The sequence below is a fragment of the Bison bison genome, unplaced genomic scaffold (assembly GCF_000754665.1).
Source record: "Bison bison bison isolate TAMUID 2011002044 unplaced genomic scaffold, Bison_UMD1.0 scf7180017864471, whole genome shotgun sequence".
Classification (NCBI taxonomy): domain Eukaryota; kingdom Metazoa; phylum Chordata; class Mammalia; order Artiodactyla; family Bovidae; genus Bison; species Bison bison.
Genome location: NW_011495032.1, coordinates 22,168,100 through 22,189,151, shown reverse-complemented (window position 1 = coordinate 22,189,151; position 21,052 = coordinate 22,168,100). Strand labels below are relative to the sequence as shown.

The 21,052-nt window shown below is 37.6% G+C and overlaps 1 protein-coding gene across 4 annotated transcripts in view; it reads left to right on the top strand.

Moving 5' to 3' along the window:
* Positions 1-21,052, top strand: part of SATB2 (SATB homeobox 2) — a 205,993-nt gene that overhangs the window by 30,926 nt on the left and 154,015 nt on the right. For all 4 annotated transcript variants that reach the window (XM_010860926.1, XM_010860927.1, XM_010860928.1 and 1 more), the window contains one exon: positions 1,420-1,596. In XM_010860926.1, coding sequence (XP_010859228.1) covers positions 1,420-1,596 — 177 coding nt within the window. The remainder of the gene's footprint in view (positions 1-1,419; positions 1,597-21,052) is intronic.

Below are 21,052 nucleotides of genomic sequence, written 5' to 3'. Positions count from 1 at the left end.
AATAATTACCATGATCTTTAATGATAACAATTCTTAATGAGTATTATTATTGTTAATAATGATTACATTTAATAATTACATCCAATACTTATTATCTTTAATAATAATAATTAGCACATGGGAACCAGTGTCACCATTGTATTATCTTTAGAAGAAAAATCTAAATCTGTGACCTGGTAGTTTGCAGAATGTCTGCTCCCACCCTCTGCTTTCCAGATCAGAGTGAGTCAGGAAGCTTCCAGTGTCCAGGCAACAGGGAGGGGTTTCTAGAGAAACTCCTATGCATTCTATGTGTCAGAGGTCATACTCACATATGTCATTTTACACAGAGGTCTTATTTTTATTGTGAAATGCTGTCACCATGACCAGCTGATCTTCTACCTCCCCCTTCATAACTTTTAGTTTTTCTTGCAGATCCTTACTCCGTAACGTACTAATTTATGTGAATTACGTGGGGCGGAGTCCATGTTTATTACTTGTATGTTGGTAAAGCTTTGATCTTCTTTTGTCATGGCTGTGTTTAGATTTAAATGCCTGTATGACTTTTTTTTCTAATAAAAAACAGTTTATAAAAAAATCTTTAGTGAATTAAACATTTTTTAGCTTTTCACACATTGATACAAAGCAGAGAAATGTTTCAGTGACAACAGATTTCAACAGATTTTCAACTACATTAATTTGCTTTACTCTTTAGGGTGGTTTACTTCTTTGAAAACATAAGCAGAGGTATTCCTTTCGAGTGGTAACTGGTGTTAACATATAACATAGTAATTTTTTTTAAAAGACAAAGTTTCATATTTGTATGCAGACTTTGATGTAAATTAAATATCAGTTAAGACTTATGTGAGCAGAGTAGTTGATGGCCTATTTAATAATATTTAGAAACATAAAAGATACAAGAGGGGTTTCTTTTAGATTCCTATCCATTTTCTTGTACATATTCTCATAATAGCTTAGGGCCTCAAATCAAATATGCTTCCCTCCTAGGTGTCTTACAATATTTATAGACAAAAGCACATCTGATATGAAAATACTGGTCCCATTAATAGCTAATAATAAGACCGTAGACATGAGGATGCTAGAGACAGAAGGTTTCCTTGATCTCACTTACGTGCTGGCTATAAACTTGAGGTTTCTCGGTCAGGAGACCTTGATTGGGGCACTCCACTTTTTAGTGACTAGAATCTGAGGGCTTCTGTCACTGCTTGGGGCAGTTGTGCTGCAGTCTGATGGTAATAATGAAGAGGAAAAAAATCCACAGCTTTCCCATTAGGCCTATCCAACTAAGAGGCTTGTTTAATCCAAGCCACTGTCAATCACAGATGAGTGACTTTTATAACTGTCTCTTCCCTTCTTATGATGGTGACTGGGATTTGCTTTGTAATGTTTGTGTTTTGCTCTTGATTTTTGTCCCTGCAGGTTTGATGATTCCTGTCTTTTGTGTGGTGGAGCAGTTGGACGGCTCTCTTGAATATGACAACAGGGAAGAGCATGCTGAGTTCGTCCTGGTTCGCAAAGACGTGCTTTTCAGCCAGCTGGTGGAGACTGCGCTCCTGGCCCTGGGCTACTCCCACAGCTCAGCAGCGCAAGCACAAGGTATTCTCCCATCTCCTTCTCCTCCCCGTGCCTCAGGCATGTCATGATTTGAGGAAGAGTATGTGCCCCAAAATAATTCTCCAAACAGGGATTGGAGGAGAATGGTCACATTTAGCATCTTTCCCAAACAGTAGACAGCAGAATGTTTCATGGAGAATCTTGTTCTCTGGTTGCTTTGGGAAGCATTTGACCAGCACCTCTAGAGCCACCAAAATCATTTCATTTTGCCGTTTGCATTTCAAAGTGGTCATCATAGAGGGTGTTTTTTTTTTTTTTTTTGCATTGATAGCTCTCTTATTTTCTCTAAGTCCCCAAATCAGTGTTCTCAGAGTACTCAGACATTTGACTCCTAACTTATCCAAACTTTAATATGTGATTTATAAGCTTTCAGTTTTCTAAGTTTATTCACTGCTTTGGGCCTGCAGCTTTTGTACTTTATGATCAGTTTTTAAATAGAAAAAAAAATGTATGCCTCTCGTATATTGTACTTTGTATCTTTGAAAACCTGTCTGTAGTTCTGTGGTCCAGTCATTTAAAAAATGCTCAGTGTCTCAGTGATTAATTCATTTTACTGATTTAATAAATATTAAATTAGCTTCGTTATTTCAGTGTGAATTGTACAGCACTAGGGACCTCACTGTGAACTGGTGTTGCCCATTGTTCTTTTATGCCAAATAATTGACAAAACAAGTAACAAAAATATCCCCAAACCTGAAGAATAGAAAAACAAATTTTTGACCCAATAGAATGATGTTTGTGCTGGAATGATTGAATTGTATAGATTATGATAAAGGACAGAAGCATATGACTGCCAGGTTTTATTCCATATATTAATTTCTATCCTTACTTAACATTTGTGTATGTGCTATCAATTTTTGCTACTTTTTCAGATGAATTCCTCCTCATATACTTCCTAAGAACTGTTGGTACAATCCTCTATTTATTTAGAGAAGGAAACGAGAGATTAAGCAGTTTATAAAAAGTTACAAATATGGTGACCAAGAACATGGGATTTAAACCCCCAAGCTCTTGACTCTGATTTTGTAAGCAGATTATTACTTTTAAAATTTTTTTTAAATTAAATATTCAAATTATATCTTGGTTCTACGATCTGAAACCAACCCATCTACAGGAGATTAGGAATGTTTTCCCAAGTCTCTGGGTTATTGTGAGTTGAAGTGCATGCTGAATCCCTCCACTTGGCCTGTCCGGGTGCAGCGATACATACTGCTGAATCGTAGAGTCCACTGCTTTCAAAGCAGCATGATAAAGGATGATTCATTTCCTTCTTGTGTGAGGGATTCAAGATTTGATCCCGAGCAAATTGCACGCTGGGCACCATTGCTTTTATTGCATGCTATGTGCCCAAATGAAAGAAAAGAATCCCCCCTTCTTCCCCCCCATAAACTTTTCATGCCATTTTAGGGATATTTTCTCTGAATGTAAAGGTCATTGTATCCTACTGCTTGCATCCTGGTGTGCCAGCTTCCTGTTTGACAGGGCCATCCATCTCAGTTAGCACGGCTGCTCAACGCGCCGTGAGCTCACATGTGGAGCACAGAGCACTAAGTGGCAAAGATTTGATTTTTGGCACATGCTCAGGGCAGGGGCTCTCAGGAAATTTGCACTAGGGAGCCACACGGTTCCATTCAGTGATGTGGACTGAGAGTTCTACTCACCGAGATGAGATCCACTAGCAAGAAATATGGTCCATAGTGGAGGGTTAAAGAGGAAAAAAGCCAAAAGCGAATATTGGCTTCCCCAAAGTTTTTGAAAATGGTGGTTAAAAATGACTAAATATTACACTTTGTAAAAGTTTAATCAACATCCTGAAGGTGCTCTAGATTGCAGATATAATTTATTTTGTAGGTAAATGAAGGTATTATCTCTAGGTCCTGTACTATAATTTCACAGAGGAGAAAAAAAATCACAGTTCATTTATTTTATTTTAGATTGCTGCTCTCTGTTTTGGGCAAATGGAAAAACTTAGAATTGTTTATTTTGGAATAAATGTATTAGATCCTTGTTGTCATTCAGATCATCACATGTGTGCAGTTTGTGGCACATTTATTAATATTATAGACCAAACAATGCATGATAAGACAGATCATTCACATGCTGGAGAAACAGCAGAGCAGGAGGAAGCTAGAAAAGGACGCAGAACAAAATGTGATTGGCTATTCAAGGCCTGAGGTTTTATATGTCTAGTTTTCTGTTTTGTTCTGGTTTTATTTGTTTGTTAGTTTAGGTAATTCTCTCAAGATGGAGAAGTCATTGGGTGACCTCCTAGCAAGTGCGTTTGTGGCAGAGAAACTGAGTGTTTCTGAACCTCTTCTTCCTGTGTTGGAGAAGTTGGGCCAAACTAAACTGCAGGGAGAGCTGGTTTCTTGAGCCTATTTTTACAAAGTTAGACTCTTGAAACAAGATTTTTCATTTTGACATGGCCAGAAAAGAGCTTCAGTAATTGAATTAGAATAGTATTCAGATTGTCTTTAAAAGAGAAAATACATCAGCAATGTTATTTTCAAGTGACACTCATGTTCCAATGACAAGGCCGCACACCCATGCTCTTGTAAGCGTGTTGTTGTTGTTTAGTCACTCAGTTGTGTCCAGCTCTTTGAGACCCCATGCACTGTAGACCACCAGGCTCCTTGTCCATGGGATTTCCCAGGCAGGAATACTAGAGTGGGTTGCTCTTTCCTTCTCCAGGGGATCTTCCAGGCCCAGGGATGGAATCTGTGTCTCCTGTATTGCAGGTGGATTCTTTACCACTGAGTCATCTGGGAAGTACTCTAGTGAGCATAGCATAGTCAGTTACTTTTTCTGAGAGGTCATTCCCTCCAGGTGAGCTGAAGTTTTTTTAATAAAGAATATTTTCTTATAAAGGATGATAGAAAATCTACTAAAATGTAATTCAAGAGTTTCTAATCCAACCCTTCCCCTCCCCATTTTATGGTAACCGTTTTTATTTGAAGCCAGGTATTTGGACCCAAGAGAGGATAAGAGCACAAGATAATGTCATAAACCATGGGCATTAGGCTTTTTATTGACCCAAACCCTTCAGTTTCCAGAACATATGCCATTAACTTTCTGTGATTCTCAAGGATATGAGATGCAGGATTCATCTGACCAGCTGTTTTGCATATGCAAAAAGCCTAAAGATGGCAAGCTCTTTGCTTTTCCCAGAATAGGTAGCCTTAAGAACAACCGGCACGTTTTATGTTATATGCTGAACTATGAGTCAATGTATGTGGATCAAAAGTAGCTTCCAGTCTTTTGGAAGAGGAGTGTTAACCTAGGGAACGCTATGCAGTAACCCTCCCCCTCTAAAGCATCACTCCTTTCATTGGTCTTTCTTGTTCCTTTTCATCCTTTCAGTTTTGCTCCACAAGGCTTTTGGTAATAGCCATGGACCTCTCCACATGGCCAAGAGAGTTCTTTATCCTACTGATTATGTAGCTATTCACACTTGCACGGTAGATGGTGGACTCTGGGAGGTGGCAGTGATGGCAACATGATTCCTTGCTGTGTACATTTGATTAACTTGTAAATGGATATCTTTTCTCTCTCCTGCTTCCTATTTAAAATTTATTTTTAAACTTTATAATAAAATTTATTTTTGACTAGAAAATTTTATTTAAGAACAAACATGCAGAAAAATAAATAAGCAAAAATCCTTTCTGGCTGGTTTTTTTGGGGGGTGGGTCATGAGTATGTAAAAGTTACGAGTTTAGAGGAAGTGTATCAGTCACCATTTTTTCTTATGTGTATTAGAATGGTTAAATGTGTGTGCAGTGTGTGCTTAGTTGCTCAGTTGTGTCCAACTCTTTGTGACTCCATATACTGTAGCCTGTCAGGCGGCTCTGTCCAGGGAATTTTCCAGGCAAGGAGAGTGGGTTGCCATTTCCTACTACAGGGAAATTAAATGTATATGGCTGTTTAAAATGACATTTTTAAAAAGTGACACAAAAAATGCATTTAATGTAACTTGAATCAAGCAGAGTGCCAAATATAATATCAATGATATAAAATTCTACTTATATGTATAGGAAAAGACAAAGGAAATATATGAAAATATCAATTGGGTGGGTTGTGGGATTACATGGGATTTTCTTCTTTTTCCAATCAGAAAAAAATGTAAGTATGAAATTCTACTTCCTCTATGAATTCTTCTCTGAATAAGGGGGAAGTTGTTAATTTAGCCATAGGTGTGAAAACTTGTATATGATATAGATACATTATTTCCATTGTCTTTTTCAGTTTCAGATTAAAAAAGCAAAGAGCAATAAGTCATTAATGGGCCCCTGTGATGTATAAAATAAGGGTTTTTAAAAATTTATTAAAGTATAGTTGATGTACAAAGGTTTCTTGGAGTTTTAATAGTACAAGGTAACAAATTGGGCAATTACTGTTTGCCAGACACTATTCTAAGAGATTTACACGTACTCACTTATTTAATTCTCGCAACAGCTCTTGAAGTGACTTAAATGTTTCCCATTTCATAGATGAGGAAACTGAGGCAAGTAAAGAGAGGGAAATAACTTTCCTTGGGGCACAGGACTAGTGGGTGGAAGAGCCGAATCTGAAGCCTAGTTAAATACCTCCTGAGTCAGAAGCCTCAACCATAGGTTTGTCCAGTGACAGCCCTGATCACTGGAAATGTAGAGTCAGGGTAGGAGTCCATTCTTCTGTAATTCTTGTTTTTTTACTTTTTGGACATAAGGCCTAAAAGGCAAGACTTTTGGATTTGGATTACTCTTACATAATGATTTTATTTATTTTGTGACGATTACATATATTCAATAATGATAAATTATATATATTTCACTTCCGTAATGGAATGTACAGAAATATTTCTTCAAGATAACTGAGACAGATTTCATTAAAAACAAGAGCCTCACAAAATTGTTTATTGACGCCAACTCCTAAAACTATAAAGAGGGCCTGTAGTAGGTATGTGGACTTCCCAGGTGGCTGAGTAAAGAATCCACCTGCAATGCAAGAGACACAGGAGATGTGGGTTTGAGCCCTGGGGTCTTGAAGGTTCCCTGGTGGAGGGCATGGCAACCCACTCCAGTATTCTTGCCTGGAGAATCCCATGGACAGAGGAGCCTGGTGGGCTGCAGTCCACAGGGTCACAAGGAGTCGGACACAACTGAGCGACTAAGCACACATGTACATGGTAAGTTACATAATTCAAATATACATTTCTTTCTTATGAAGCTAAAATGATTCCTGATATGCAAGTAAAGCATATTTCTCAGCAATTCTCATCTTCAAATTAATTAATTTAGTAGCATGAAACACCTACTGTGTATCAGTCGTTCTAGGTTCTGGGGAAAAAGAACTGGAAAAAATATCTTGCTTTCACGGAGCTTATACAAGAAAAGTTTAGTATATGGATTTCTAGTTAGTTTTTGCCTTGTGAGCTCAGAAACATTGGATATTGAGGCTCAGAGAATAGAGATGCATATAAAATTTGTTTACTGGTTGGTGCTAATTTTTAACTAAATGTTTATTTTCTTCCTGAAAAACACTTGAGAATATCTCTTCTTCTTGTTAGCTTTTGGAAATAGACGTTGAGGTGGGAAATATGGGTTACAATTTCTAGGAAATCCTTACTTGGTTTTACTAAGGAAAGCTATTTATTTGTCTCTTCTGTCCATTGCTGTCTTCATTTAAAAAACAGCCCTAATGTTGGCTTTGCTTTTCTTTTGGCCTTACAGCTAGGTATGTGGGATCTTAGTTCCCCTACCAGGAATTGAACCCATGCCCTTTGCAGTGGAAGTGCGGAGTCTCAACCACTGGGTCATCGGGGAAGTCCCAGGCTTTGATTTTTATTGGTGAAACTCTTCTGTTCTCACAGGCCCATTTCTTCAGAACACAAGGGTGGCACTAGTGGTAGGCATTTAGTTAATGTTAGAAGAGTGAACAAATGAAGATGTTTATTACCCTGGAGAAACATGCATTCTTAAAAAGTATCAGTTTACTGTCTTTAATTATTAGATTTGGACTCATGAACTGGAAGTCATTTTGTTTTCTTAGAGTGATACATAGCACAATGGGAAGTCGGTAGGAATGCTGTAAATATTTTTTGAACATTTATTAAGATTCATTTTTGCTAAACTGTTTTCATAAGGAATTTTTATGTGTATATGAAGTTGTGTGTGAAGTTGGTTCCCATTCATTAACTTGCTGTTTTCATCAGAAGTGAAGTATAATTTGACTCCTTGTGAAAGTGTGAATGGGTTAGTTGCTCAGTTGCCTGACTCTGCTATTCAGGGACTGTAGCCTACCAGGCTCCTCAGTCCATGGGATTTTCCAGGCAAGAATACTGGAGTGGGTAGCCATTCCCTTCTCCAGGGGATCTTCCCAACCCATTGATCGAACCTGGGTCTTGTGCATTGTAGGCAGAGTTTTTACTGTCTGAGCCACCTGGGAAGCCCCCAGTTTGACTACTTATTGTTCAGCTATTACCATTTGTAGATTATCCCATGTCATCATTCCATAGTGATGTTTTGGCTATGCTTGGTGTGGCCAAACATTCCAATCATAACTGTTAGACTCAAAGAGGTAGTTATTCAAAGGGTACCTAGGGGATTGCTGGCATCTAAATTATTCTGATCAGAACTTAGAGATATTGTGTCAGTGTTTACGTAGACCTCATCTGTTTGAAGGCATTGTATGAAGGGAGAATAATTTCAGCTTACGAACGATAAACAATGATAAGAATATACAGAATAAGATTTAAAACCAGAGCAGTGAGAATATTTATATAAAAAGGAATGGAGTGGTATTACTTTATATTTTATGTTATATAAAATAAATGTTATTTTATATATATTATTCCTTTATTATCATATACTTTCTAGTGGGTTAGTTCTATAACATACCACATATTGGGAAAACTTTACATAGAATACACTTTCATATATAATACATACAGAGTTGAGAGTGTATTAAATACTCATGAGCTCATCATCTAGGATCAACAATTAGCAATTTATAGTCGATTTTGTTTCATCTGTGCTTCTACCCATTCTTACCTCTCTCCCACTGGATTTTTTTTTTTTAATTTTTTTTTTTTTTTCTCCCACTGGATTATTTGAAATAATCCTAGATGTAATATTTTGTCCATAAATATTTTACTGTCTTTTAAAGACTATTTTAAAAACAGAACTACAAGTGTGATGCCTAAAAATAAAAGATAATAACTCCTTAATGTAAAATATCCAGTCAAGGTTCAAATTTTTCTAATTTTTTATATCTATATCTATATATTTTTAGTGTTTGTTTATTCAAATTAGAGCCATACAAATCTACATACTGTATTTGGTTGATGTGTATCTTAAGTCTTTGAATCTATGGGTTTCTCATTCTCTTAAATTTAAAACTTACATTTGCTCTTTAATTCAGAATTATTTTTATTTTGCTAAACTTAATGAAAGCCCCAATTCTATAAATGTAAATATTATGATTTCAAATAAAAAATTAATAAGCTTAATCATGACCTTGGACAGGAATTCAGAAAAATCACTTTTTTGAGACACAGAGAAATAATGATTAAAAGACATATGTTGTCTAAAGCTGAAAGGTTTTTCATGCTCTGAAAGTTTGACATTCTCCCTACTGAAAATGTTTTAAATGATCTCTTGCCTTGTCTGTCTTAGTTTCTTTCTTTGGTTCACTCTCTCTCTTTTTTTCCCACTTTTTCTTCTTTAATTAAACTCTCATGTTTGGGAGACTCTCAGAAGTTTTTTCTTTATAAGGGCAATGTTGGAAAAAAGGTGCATATTTAGAAATTTTAGGCCTTGGAGCAAACTTTTAATAAACAAGCTGCTTTTTACAAAATTCTGTGGCTCTCAAAAAAGAGCTAAGAAAGCTACCCCAAATTGCTGTTAACCATGTTTCAACCCTCATTAGAGCTGGATGGACCAAAATGTAAAACACTGGCTGGGCTGACACAAATCTCTAACAAGCCCCCATGCTCTTCCCTCCTCTACTACGTAAAATTAAGTATTCATGTATATGTGTGTGCATATGTATTTATTCACCTGCACATAGCAAAACCTGAAGCACTACTTTATCACTAAATGCTAGGGGAAGAAGAATGCTCATCTTACTTCTTTGTCTGTTATATACTTAAAAATGAATATCTAATATGTGTTTATATTTCTGTATTTCTAATTTTTGTTTATATTGTCATAAGTGTTATTTAAAATACATAAAAATGTATTTATGACTCATTTAAAGATCAGCTGATGGAATTGTTGTGTGTATGTAAATTTGTAGAGAGTGAAGACCCTATCCAATTTGATTTGCAGAATGCCTAGCTGTTAAGTAGGAAGTGTTTGATAAAAAGTGTTAAGGGCAGTGAATTAAAAAAAAAAAAATCTGATCTCACTTGACACCTGACCTTGAAATTTTTGCCAGAATGTCCAGCGGAAAAAATCATTATTAGTGGAAATCATTCATTAAAGACAAAACTAGCTCATTATTTTCTCTATTATGAGGGACGGGTTTAGCAATGTTTGCAGTTATGTTTTATTTGGGGCGGTTGGTCATGGTGACCATTAGCTTTGATGTATTTTTTAAACTGCTTAAAATCCTTCTTTTTGCAGTTTGGGCATTAATGCCTTTGACCTGGAGGGGAGTGATCATCTTAGTTCTGCGTTTTGGCATTCATATAAAATGATCCAGGTTAAAGAGATCGACCCACAGTGATATACAACTTTTATTTAATAATTAAAGTATGTCCCATTAAAAATATATAGCTTTTGAGGAGTTATGAGTAGGAAACCTACCATCTAAAATTGGTGATACTCTGATACAATTTATATTGTGTTTAATTTTTTATTCTATTCCCTTCAAAAGTATAACTGTCATTTACTAACGTATAGATTTAAAATACAGGGTAGTCATTTGCTGAAGACCCACTCTTTTTGTGCTTTAAGAAGATGCAGTAGCAATTCTGTGAAAGGAACTCATTTGGTAAAAAGCACATTCATAAATGATACAATAGACAGTGCTGGTACCTTTTGTGTAGATCCTTTATATTTAATGCTTTTCATTGATAACAATTCTCAGTCTTGATGCTATACCAATCATATTTAATAAAGTCTATTTTGACATTCATGATAGTAAAAAATCCTTGGCCATAGACATTTTGTAATATTCAAATACTTTTTAAAACCTTTCTTTTTTCCCTTTTTAATCTGGATAAGAGCTCTGTCATCTAATTCTTATAATTTCAGTTAATTCTTTGTGTAATTGTGAAATTTCAGAACTGTAGTTCCTTTTTCTTCTAAAATTCGTATGCATTTTACATTTATACTTTGTCCAAATTTTCTCAGATACAATATAATTGTATTTAAAAAATTTTATGGGATATAAACTCTGCAACAAACTCTTCATTCATTGTGTAGTGTCAGTTGGTGGGAAGTTTATTTGTAATGTATGTAGGCATCTTGGCACGGAAAAGGAGCCCTGCGGTGTCAGGGACCTCTTCTGTCTGCTGTGTGACGGAGCTCAGCAGTGGTTGTGGGAGGCAGGCTTGCGGAACAAGCATGCAGTTGACCATTTGGTCACTCATGAGCTCCTTGGTTTGGTTTTTGAGATGCCAGATAGATTTCACATGATTGTGATGAGCATTTAAAATTCAGTGCTTTGAAAAGCAGTGTTTTTGTTGTTGTTTTGGAGTTTTTTGATAGTAGCTTTGAGAGCTCTAAAGAGTCTTACATCAAGGTTCTACTTGCTCAAAAGCAGTAACTAGCAAGATTATTTGTTTGTCAGTGCGGGAAACAAAGGTTTTTCCCTGTCTGCCCCTGTTTGGTTTGAAGAAATGTCACCCAGGACAGAAGAGCAAATCTGCGCTACTGTTTTACAAGCTAGTTACTCAGGTTGGAAAAGATCGCTGCAGGCTATATGCAAATAGACAGTGCCCAAGGTTTCTCTCAGCTTCCAGCTCCAGCTAGTCAGAGAAATGCATCCAACATATTTTTTCTGTCAGTTTTGTAAATCAAAGAATGAAATGCTGGAATGCTCATAGCACAGTCAAACCTCTGTCCTCAATGATGTGGCTCTACAAGGCCTAATAATCTCCCAGGTGAAAATCTGGGCCCACCATCCTGGGAGCCAAGTTAAGAGGACAGTCTGTTCTTATCAAACGCTTTGACCAGTTTTACCGACTTAAGGTGATGGTTCTTGAGAATATCTGCTCCAGAGCCAGAATAATAAATACAAAATTCAAGTGTCATGTTTTATTATTATGAATACAGTGCTTCCTTAAGGGAAGGGGGAAGTTTCTTTGAAAGGGGGTCTCCTTTAGATACTCTGCAAGGGAAAAGAGAGATTAGAATTATTTGGAAAGGAAGTACTTTATTAAGATCTTAAGTCTTTTAGAGCATGACTGGAAGAAGTGTAGCTGAGTTTTACTGCGCCCCTTTTATGGAGAGGAACACAATGCAGACATTTTTGTTTATTGTTGTTATTGTCATTTTTCTTATTTTGTTTATTTGCTCAGTCATGACCAACTCTTCTGTGACACCACGGACTGTAGTCCTGCCAGGCTTCTCTGTCCATGGGATTTCCCAGGCAAGAATACTGGAATGCGTAGCCATTCCCTTCTTCAGAGACAATGCAGACACTTTTGAAGATTATACCTTAGTTTTGTGGCTCTCTCACAGACTGTATCATTCATTCACTTAACAAATATTTCTTGAGTGCCTATTATGTGCCAGGCATTGTTCTAGGTGTTGAGGGCACAGCAAAGAACCAAACATATAATGCCTCTGCTGTCAAGATACATTCCAGTAAGGGAGATAGAAAACTATAAATATATAAAAAAATGTTAAGTAGGACCTGGCAATAAATTAATGCGTATGTTGATCCTATTTTCCCCATCTTGTCTAGAAGGAAGTTTTGGCAAATTTAAACTTGTGGAAAGTAGCCATTTGGCCAGAACAGAATTGAAGCTTTTGAATGGGGTTTGAGGATTAAAAATAAAATGATGTAGGTGCCTAAAAGGGTAAGCCTCAGTTTTCTGAAAAATTCACCTATTTGGACTATTCATGTTTGGAATAGGACAAATAAATACATCAAAATTAGCTTAGATTAAGCCATAGTTTAGTTTTTGTGAGGGAAACTGAAACGTATGGAATAGACATGCTATGAATATATTAATAAAAATATTATTAACTAATTATTAACTAATATGAAGTACTGCTGCTGCTGCTAAGTCACTTCAGTCGTGTCCAACTCTGTGAGACCCCATAGACGGCAGCCCACCAGGCTCCTCCGTCCCTGGGATTCTCCAGGCAAGAACACTGGAGTGGGTTGCCATTTCCTTTTCCAATGCATGAAAGCGAAAAGTGAAAGTGAAGTCGCCCAGTCACGTCCAACTCTTCATGACCCCGTGGACTGCAGCCTACCAGGCTCCTCCGTCCATGGGATTTTCCAGGCAAGAGTACTGGAGTGGGGTGCCATTGCCTTCTCCGATATGAAGCACTAATATTTATTTAATGCTTCTTATACACCAGCTATAATTCTAGGTGCTTCACATGTAGTCTTTCATTCAGTCCTCATACTAACTCCTATGAAATACATGATATAATTGCCCACAATTTACCAATGAGGAAACTGACATTCAAAGAGGTAAGTAGCATGGCTGACGGCAAAAATTGGCTGCATAGAATGTGTACTTAACCAATTTCCCCCTCTGTGGCATTATATTTCTAGTCTGCCAATTTAGTTTATAATTCAAACTAATAGTAACTCTATTATACAGGCATAAACCAAAGATTGACATTTTGGAATTGGTAACTGAACATATACATGTTTAAATTGAGCAGGGAGCTTGTTATGAGTCTAAATAACAAAATTGAACTTGCTGTCTTGGGATGGCATTTTATGAGAACTTATTTGTGAGACTCCCATTTTTGTATATCTAAGCTCTTTACAAACTTATAAATTTAAAAAACAACTTTTTCTAATAACAAACCCAATAACAAACTAGTGCTTGTTAATTATAGAAAACTAAAAAAATACAGAAAAAGGAAAAAGACACCACCCACATGTCAGACCAGTGACCGAGAAATAAATGTAGGTAACATTTTAAGGCACTCTTCTTTAGTTATCTTTCTTTGGTCGCTAAGTCGTGTCTGACTCTCACAACCCCATGGACTGTAGCCTGCCAGTCTCCTCTGTCCATGGGATTGTCCAGGCAAGAATACTGGAGTGGGTTGCCATTTCCTTCTCCAGGGGATCTTTTGTTATAGTGCAGGGCATTTTTTAAAATAGTTGAGGTCACATATGCAATATTTTAATCTGTGGTTCATTTAATATTATAATATATAATTTGCATATTCTTTATTATTATTTCTAATATCATGTAATAGTGAAGTTTTGGTTTTCAAAGTGAATATGAAAGATTTATTTTCTTTTTATGATCTGGAAGGATTTAGGAGTGGTCAGTGAATTAGGAGGTGTTAAGTACAGATACTGTGTCTAGGCCATGCTGGACCATCAGAGTGACCAGCTCTACTGTTCATGTGACAATGTAGATACCCTTTGAGAATGTTTTTTTCTAGGTTAGTTCATTGCAGTGACTTCCTTGGCAATCCAGTGGTTAAGGTTCCACCCTTTGAATTTAGGGAGTGAGGGTTTGATTCTGGTCTGGGAGCTAAGATCCTGCGTACTATGAGGCCAAAAAAAAAAAAAAGTTTATTGTAGGTGTTTTGGCATTGGCCTCCTTTCTTTCTTACCTCTGCCTTGTGGTAAAGAGTTAAGTTTTTTAATGTGGGAGAAAAGTTAAAAGACATTGTGTCATTCAGGAAACCTTAGTTAATTGATTGCATATTTTGTTTTTATAATAGTCTCGTTCTTGCCACATTTTGGTCTTTCTCCTCTTTAAAAAACACATACACAGCATTGTGTGGGTTAGTTACTGAGTGCTTACCAGTTTCACAATGACAATCCTGTGTTAACAATGTCCCTTGGCCCAGGCATTAATAACTGATGACAGTTTGTCTGATTTTTAGCCTCTGGTTTTTGCTCTGTGCAATAGATGGAGATGTTCTGAAAGAGTCATTGGGGGAAACTCTTAGGGAAGGTTTTTCCTGTGTTTGAATTGACTGAGCATGGCTCACACTTGGAGGTAGGAATTTGTCAGACAAATCATGAAAGCTCCCAGGCTTGCAGGAGCAGTGGGTGGTAATCCCTTTTTGGTGGTTTGTTTCTAGAGGACCTCAGATCCTACTGGGCATGGGAACGAGATGAACCTCTCTGTCTCCTTTCTGTATTTTATAGTTCTAAAACCGACCTGGCTTATTTTCTTAGTGTTCTCTTAGCTTAGCAGGTGTCAGATGGTCCTAGTTAGAAGTCAGATGGCCTCCTACCCTGCATCCTTTCCTAGCAGTGTCATTGGTACCGTTCGCATCATCTCCCTTTTGTGTGCTTTTCTGGAATCATTCAGCTCACACTGAGGTCTGTCTGTCGGCATCACTCTGTTCCTATGTGATTATGTTGGTGGCCCTTGGATATAGAGAAGTATTTGCATGTGTGTGTGCTAAGTCACTTCAGTCATGTCTGACTCTTTGTGACCCTATGGATTGTAACCCACCAGGCTTCTCTGTCCATGGGATTCTCCAGGCAAGAATACTGGAGTGGGTTGCTACCCCCTCCTCTAGGGCATCTTCTCAACCAAGGGATCAAATCTGCTTCTCTTACGTTTCTCTCCCACTTGTGCCACCTGGGAAGCTCAGAGAGAAGTATTTGCTTTCAACAAATATTTAGGTGGATTTTCATAATGGGCATAGCAAAGATTGGTCAGGACTTATGTAACCCAGCTTATCTATAAAAATGTACTCATGTGACCAAAAATATCGATTCATATGAACAAAGAGTTTAGTTAAGAAACCAGTGTTTTCTTATATCTTACATAATACAATGTTATAATTTGCTGCTATTTTCCTTTTTTTACTTGTAACCCCTGGTGGATATTAAAACGTACCCATTTGCAGTTTAAACGAACAGAATTAAAATCAGTTATGTTTTTCTGTCTTAACTTATTAAAAGGAAGTTTCCTGTTGTGACTAATAAGATTATACATTTTGTCCAAGTCTCTCAGCAGAACTAATTCAGCCAGGTAAATGGAAAAAAAAAAAAAAGTTCAATTCTGTTGTAAGTTAGGGGGATTAAAATACTTGTGGGTGTGGTGTGTTCTCCCAGGAGAATGAGGTGTCATTTAACATTTGATGAGGGATCTTGGCTGCATTGTCTTTAAGTTTACAAAAAATAACCAACTTATCATCCCCGAAAGATCACACCAATAGAATATTTTTCTCTTGTCTCTCATTGGTATACCTCAGTATTAGTAAGACATAATTTTGTTATGTTTTCATGTAGGTTTAGTCCTTAAAAAAAAAAATGGTGTGCATATTGTTGCTAATTATAATGCTAGGGAACATAGAGCTTACTGTGTGCCAGGCATGTGGTAATTCACTTAATGCTCACAAACCACGTGTGACATAAGTACAATTACCTACGTTTTACACCTAAAGAAACTAAGCACAGAGAGGTTAAGGGAATTACCCCAGGACGTCCAGAAAGAAAGTGATGGAGCCAGGATTCAGACGTTGCAACCCAGGCATGTGCTTCTTGAGACAGGGACTTAGTCACTATACTCTGCCTCTCTATGGCATGACCAGACATTGTTGTGATTGTTTATATAAATAAGAGGCTCTGCAAGGCCTAATATAACTAGACTAACTCATTAAAAGGCTACTTATTTCCCCCCTCTTTTCCCTTTATTTATCTTTTCTTCTTGTAGTAGATTGGGAGACAAAAACTTCAAAGACATTATGAGTGTGTTCTACTTAATCTGAAATATTTTGATGCTTCTGGAAAAGTGAGATGATTTAATTTCATATATAATTGCATGAGGAAATATAAATTATGTTTTTTAAAATACCTATGACACTAAACCACAAAATGAACAGATAAAACTGATTTGTTCTCTGACAAATCAAGATATATGGCAGTGTTTTCATTACAAGTGCCGTTCGAGGGGATGGAGCAGCTGAGTGTGCTACAATATGACACAACTCTTCCCAGGCAGCACTGCTTTCACAGGGCCTTCCTGAGGTAATTTACAACCCATACTAAAAATTTTCTTAAACCAGCGTGAGGCAGAGCCCAGGTTGAACTTCTCAAATCATGGAATGCAGATATATCTTCCTAACTGACCTTCTTGAGCATTAACTTACTCTTCAGAAATAAGTCATTTTATCCTATACAGAGAATGGGCCATTTTCAGGGCATGGGGTGGGGAGTGGCATTTAGAAAATTCTCTGTCTTAAGTGCATTTAATAGTTTCCTGGAAGGTATGTGTTGACTTCTTCTGGAGGGTAATTTATTCATAGTAAGACTGAGTAATAATTCTTTTTTCTTCCCACTGGACTAAAAACAGAGTGTGTTGTAGGTCTCTGTGTGGTGAAAGGCTAAAAACTAAAAAATGTGGATGTTGTGCGTTCAAGCACTTCTCAAAGGACCTGTGTCCCCAAGCTGCCACAGTCATTTGTTTGTCCTGAATTTTAAAAAGGTTTTGAAATGTGTGGGACCAAAATAGTTCTGTTTGTAGTACTGGGGAATCTGGGAAAATAAAAGTGTTGTCTTCTGTGTGGGAGAGATTGATACGGCTTGATTGCTGGTGGCCGTGGTGGTTTCATCACTAAGTCATGTCCGATTCTTGTGATCCCATGGACTGTAGCCCGCCAGGCTCCTCTGTCCATGGGATTCTCAAGGCAAGAATACTGGAGTGGGTTGGCATTTCCTTCCCCAGCAGATCTTCCTGCTCCAGGAATCAAACCCAGGTCTCCTGCATTGCAGGCAGATTCTTTACCATCTGAGCCACCAGGGAAGCCCTATTAAATAAAATGATCCTGCTGCAGCTGCGAAGTTACTTCAGTCGTGTCCGACTCTGTGTGACCCCATAGACAGCAGCCCACCAGGCTCCCCTGTCCCTGGGATTCTCCAGGCAAGAACACTGGAGTGGGTTGCCATTTCCTTCTCCAATGCATGAAGTGAAAAGTGAAAGTGAAGTCGTTCAGTCGTGTCCAACCCTCAGCGACCCCATGGATTGCAGCCTACCATGCTCCTCCATCCATGGGATTTTCCAGGCAGGAGTACTGGAGTGGGGTGACATTGCCATCTCCCATCCTTCTGCAGGTAGCACCTAATCATTGCCTTGATTTTTTTGGGCAATGATTGACTTTTCATTGAGTCTGCCAAAATCACTCACCTGGTCCCTTTTGTGATCCATGACAGCTGATTTGTGATGGGTGGGCAGGAATCGGGGGCAGAGATTAAATGTTCGGGTCAAAGACAAAAACAGAACTCCATAAAGCAGATCTTGGTTTATTTTGTATTAGATTCCAGAGCAATGGGTAAATTCAGACATGCAGGAGATGTTATTCTGTATCACTGGGTCTTGTATTAGATGCTTTACTTAATTTTTTTAACGGTTTATTTTCTATTATATGTAAAAAAATGTTGGTTGAAAATGGCTATCTGATATAAATGTTGCGTGTGTGTTGTGTTAGTCATGTCTGACTTTTTGCGACCTCATAGACTGTAGCCCGCCAGGCTCCTCTGTCCATGAGATTCTTCAGGCAAGAGTAGATTGCCATTCTCGTTTCCAGGAGATCTTCCTGAGCCAGAAATCAAACTCAGGTCTCCTGCATTGCAGGTAGATACATTTACTGTCTGAGCCACCAGGGAAGCTAGAGTTTATTAAACAAATCAAATCAAACAAGAGATAGTATTATACAACATTGTGACAGTGTAGAGGGAAACCAGGCGAAGTTTTGAAAGTAGAAGTTCTCAGTTGTCCATTAGTTGTTTTTTTAAAGTTTAATTTCCAGATTAATGAATATAAATGGTTAGATGCTTATGGATTTCCCAGTTTCTTTTCTTTAAGGCTTTGTTAGGAATTGCTCACGGTGAACAGTTGATGTAACATAGTGAGACAGGACCTTGGGTCTCCAGGCCTGTGTTTTCTACACTCCTGTTCTTGTTGAGGACAGGATAGTAGAGTGTGTTAGGTGCTGTGAACTCAAGAGGGTGACTGCTGGGCTTTTAGTCTTGTTGTTACCACTTTCCAGCTCTGTGACTCTGCCCCTCGTCCTCATCTATAATGTAGGGGTAAAAGGGAATTTCCTGATAGTCTAGTGGTTCACATTCGGTCCTTCCACTGCAGGGGTGCAGGATATAAGATTCCACATACTGCTGCTGCTGCAAAAAAAATAGCGGTAGAAGTAATTGCTTTCCCTTCATCACCTCCTTCCTAGGATTGTTAGGAAAATTAAATGAAACAGTCCAGATAAGCTGCTTTACACAGGGTAAGGGCTGGGTACATGTTAGTTGCTAGTATAGTTACTATTAATACTTTACAAAGCAGAAGCTAGATACAGTATGTTAATTTCTTTGGTTTTCTGTAGTCTCCGTTCATATATCCCCTCCTTCTGTGATATTGGATGTAAATTACTAATATTATTTTCTTAATCATTTTGATTTTCTTGCTGGATAGGAAGCATAGATCCTATGATATTCATTGTGTTTTGATCAGCGAAATCCTATTCTATGGCTCTACATCAACTTGGAAAAAAATTGATTTCTTTTTCTGTAGACAAAGTATTCTGTTCTATATTGACTCTACTTTTAAAGTAGAATTTAATCTATATTTTATATATGCTGACAGTATAATAAAATTTCTCCCAAGTCATCTGGTTGAAATTGCATATTTTAAAAAATGAAATAGTCTTTATTAATAACAAATTTTAAAAGCCTTATATTTCACTAATGGTTTTGTAATAAAATGCATTTTTAGTCAGGTGACACACACTTTGTATCTATTCAATCTCCTCCTTCCATAGCGTTTTAAATATCCAGGTGCTGTGCCATGCTCAGTGGCTCTGCCATGTCCATGTCCGACTCTTTGCAACCCTGTGGGCTGTAGCCTACCAGGCTCCTTTGTCCGTGGGATTTTCCAGGCAAGAATACTGGAGTGGGTTGCCATTTCTTACTCCAGGGGATCTTCCCGACCCACGGATCAAACTGGCATCTCCTGCATTGGCAGGCAAATTCTTTACCACTGTGTCACCTGGGAAGCTCCCCAAATATCCAGTTATCTAAGTACAAATGTAGCTTGACTACAGTGAACCATCACTTAACACAGCATTCTCACCGTTGGATTGAAAACCAGGCTATTTCCCATCTCATTCCTCTTCCAAAATAGTTGTTCATATCTTTTCTTCTTATGTTCCACTTATGGAACTGCCTCAAAGCAAATCTGGGGCTGTGTGGAGCAGAAGGAATGTAAATGTTTTTTCCCTGGGGACACATTGTCAATAGGTATTTGTGACCTGGAAAATTTGAATGTTATTTACCTTAATCACAGCTCCTCCTCCTTTTCATTCTCCTTCCTGGAGCATCTCACAGGGCATAGCTTAACTTTGGTACGTCTTACCTGGACTAAATGATCACATCTTGAAAAAAAAAAAAAAAGGAAGTAGACAGTGGTATTTGTGTGACTAGAGAGCCCAACTAAATAGAGATATTAGGTCATGTTACGCTGCATTCAGTTCCGTTGCTGCATAATGCTGTTAACTTGTAAATAGGGCAATAAGAAATGAACGGACAGTGAATCCCAAAGTAGCAGTTTTATTCTAATTTTTTAACTTCTTTCCCCTCACTCCTGTAGTCTTCTTCCATTCTCACTATTTCTCTTCCTTTTCTCAGTATTTAAAATACTCCTGTCTCCCCCCTGCCCTTTTTTGAGCAATATTCTATTATTAAAAAAAAAAAAAAAATTAAGCATGAATTACCTGTGGGGAAACATAGCATTTGGAGACTTTTTTCCTGCCAGCTAGTAGATGTGTGGTCCCACTGTGTTTTGGTGTGTGTTTATTTTAATATTAGAATTCCCAGCTAAAAGCTAATAATACTCTAAGAAAAGTATAATTATGAAGGTAAATCTGTATCAAAAATTGCATGGTGTACCTCAAAGTCAAATATAATTATTAGGGGATAGTCTCCTATTTGATAATTATCCATTCATAGATTTATACATAAAGTAGTGTTTTTCAAAATGTGTATTTTTAAAATTCATTGAATTTCCCACAAAGTATAATCCACTAGATTTTAGGCAAAATAACCCACTTTGGTATAATAGAACCACACCTATATCAAAATAACTAAAACACACTAAAATAGAAAATAATGTTCCTTCTGCCAAATATTATGACGTGACTCCTGCCAAGCCCTGATGCCCACTCCCTTCTGAATCCAGTCATTCTATTTTTAACTTTCCCAAGCATTCACCCCTGCCAAGGCCTGCGCATGTGACAGCGTCCCCTTTACCCTGTGGCTGTGGGCAGTGGCAGTGGGAGCAACGGTGATG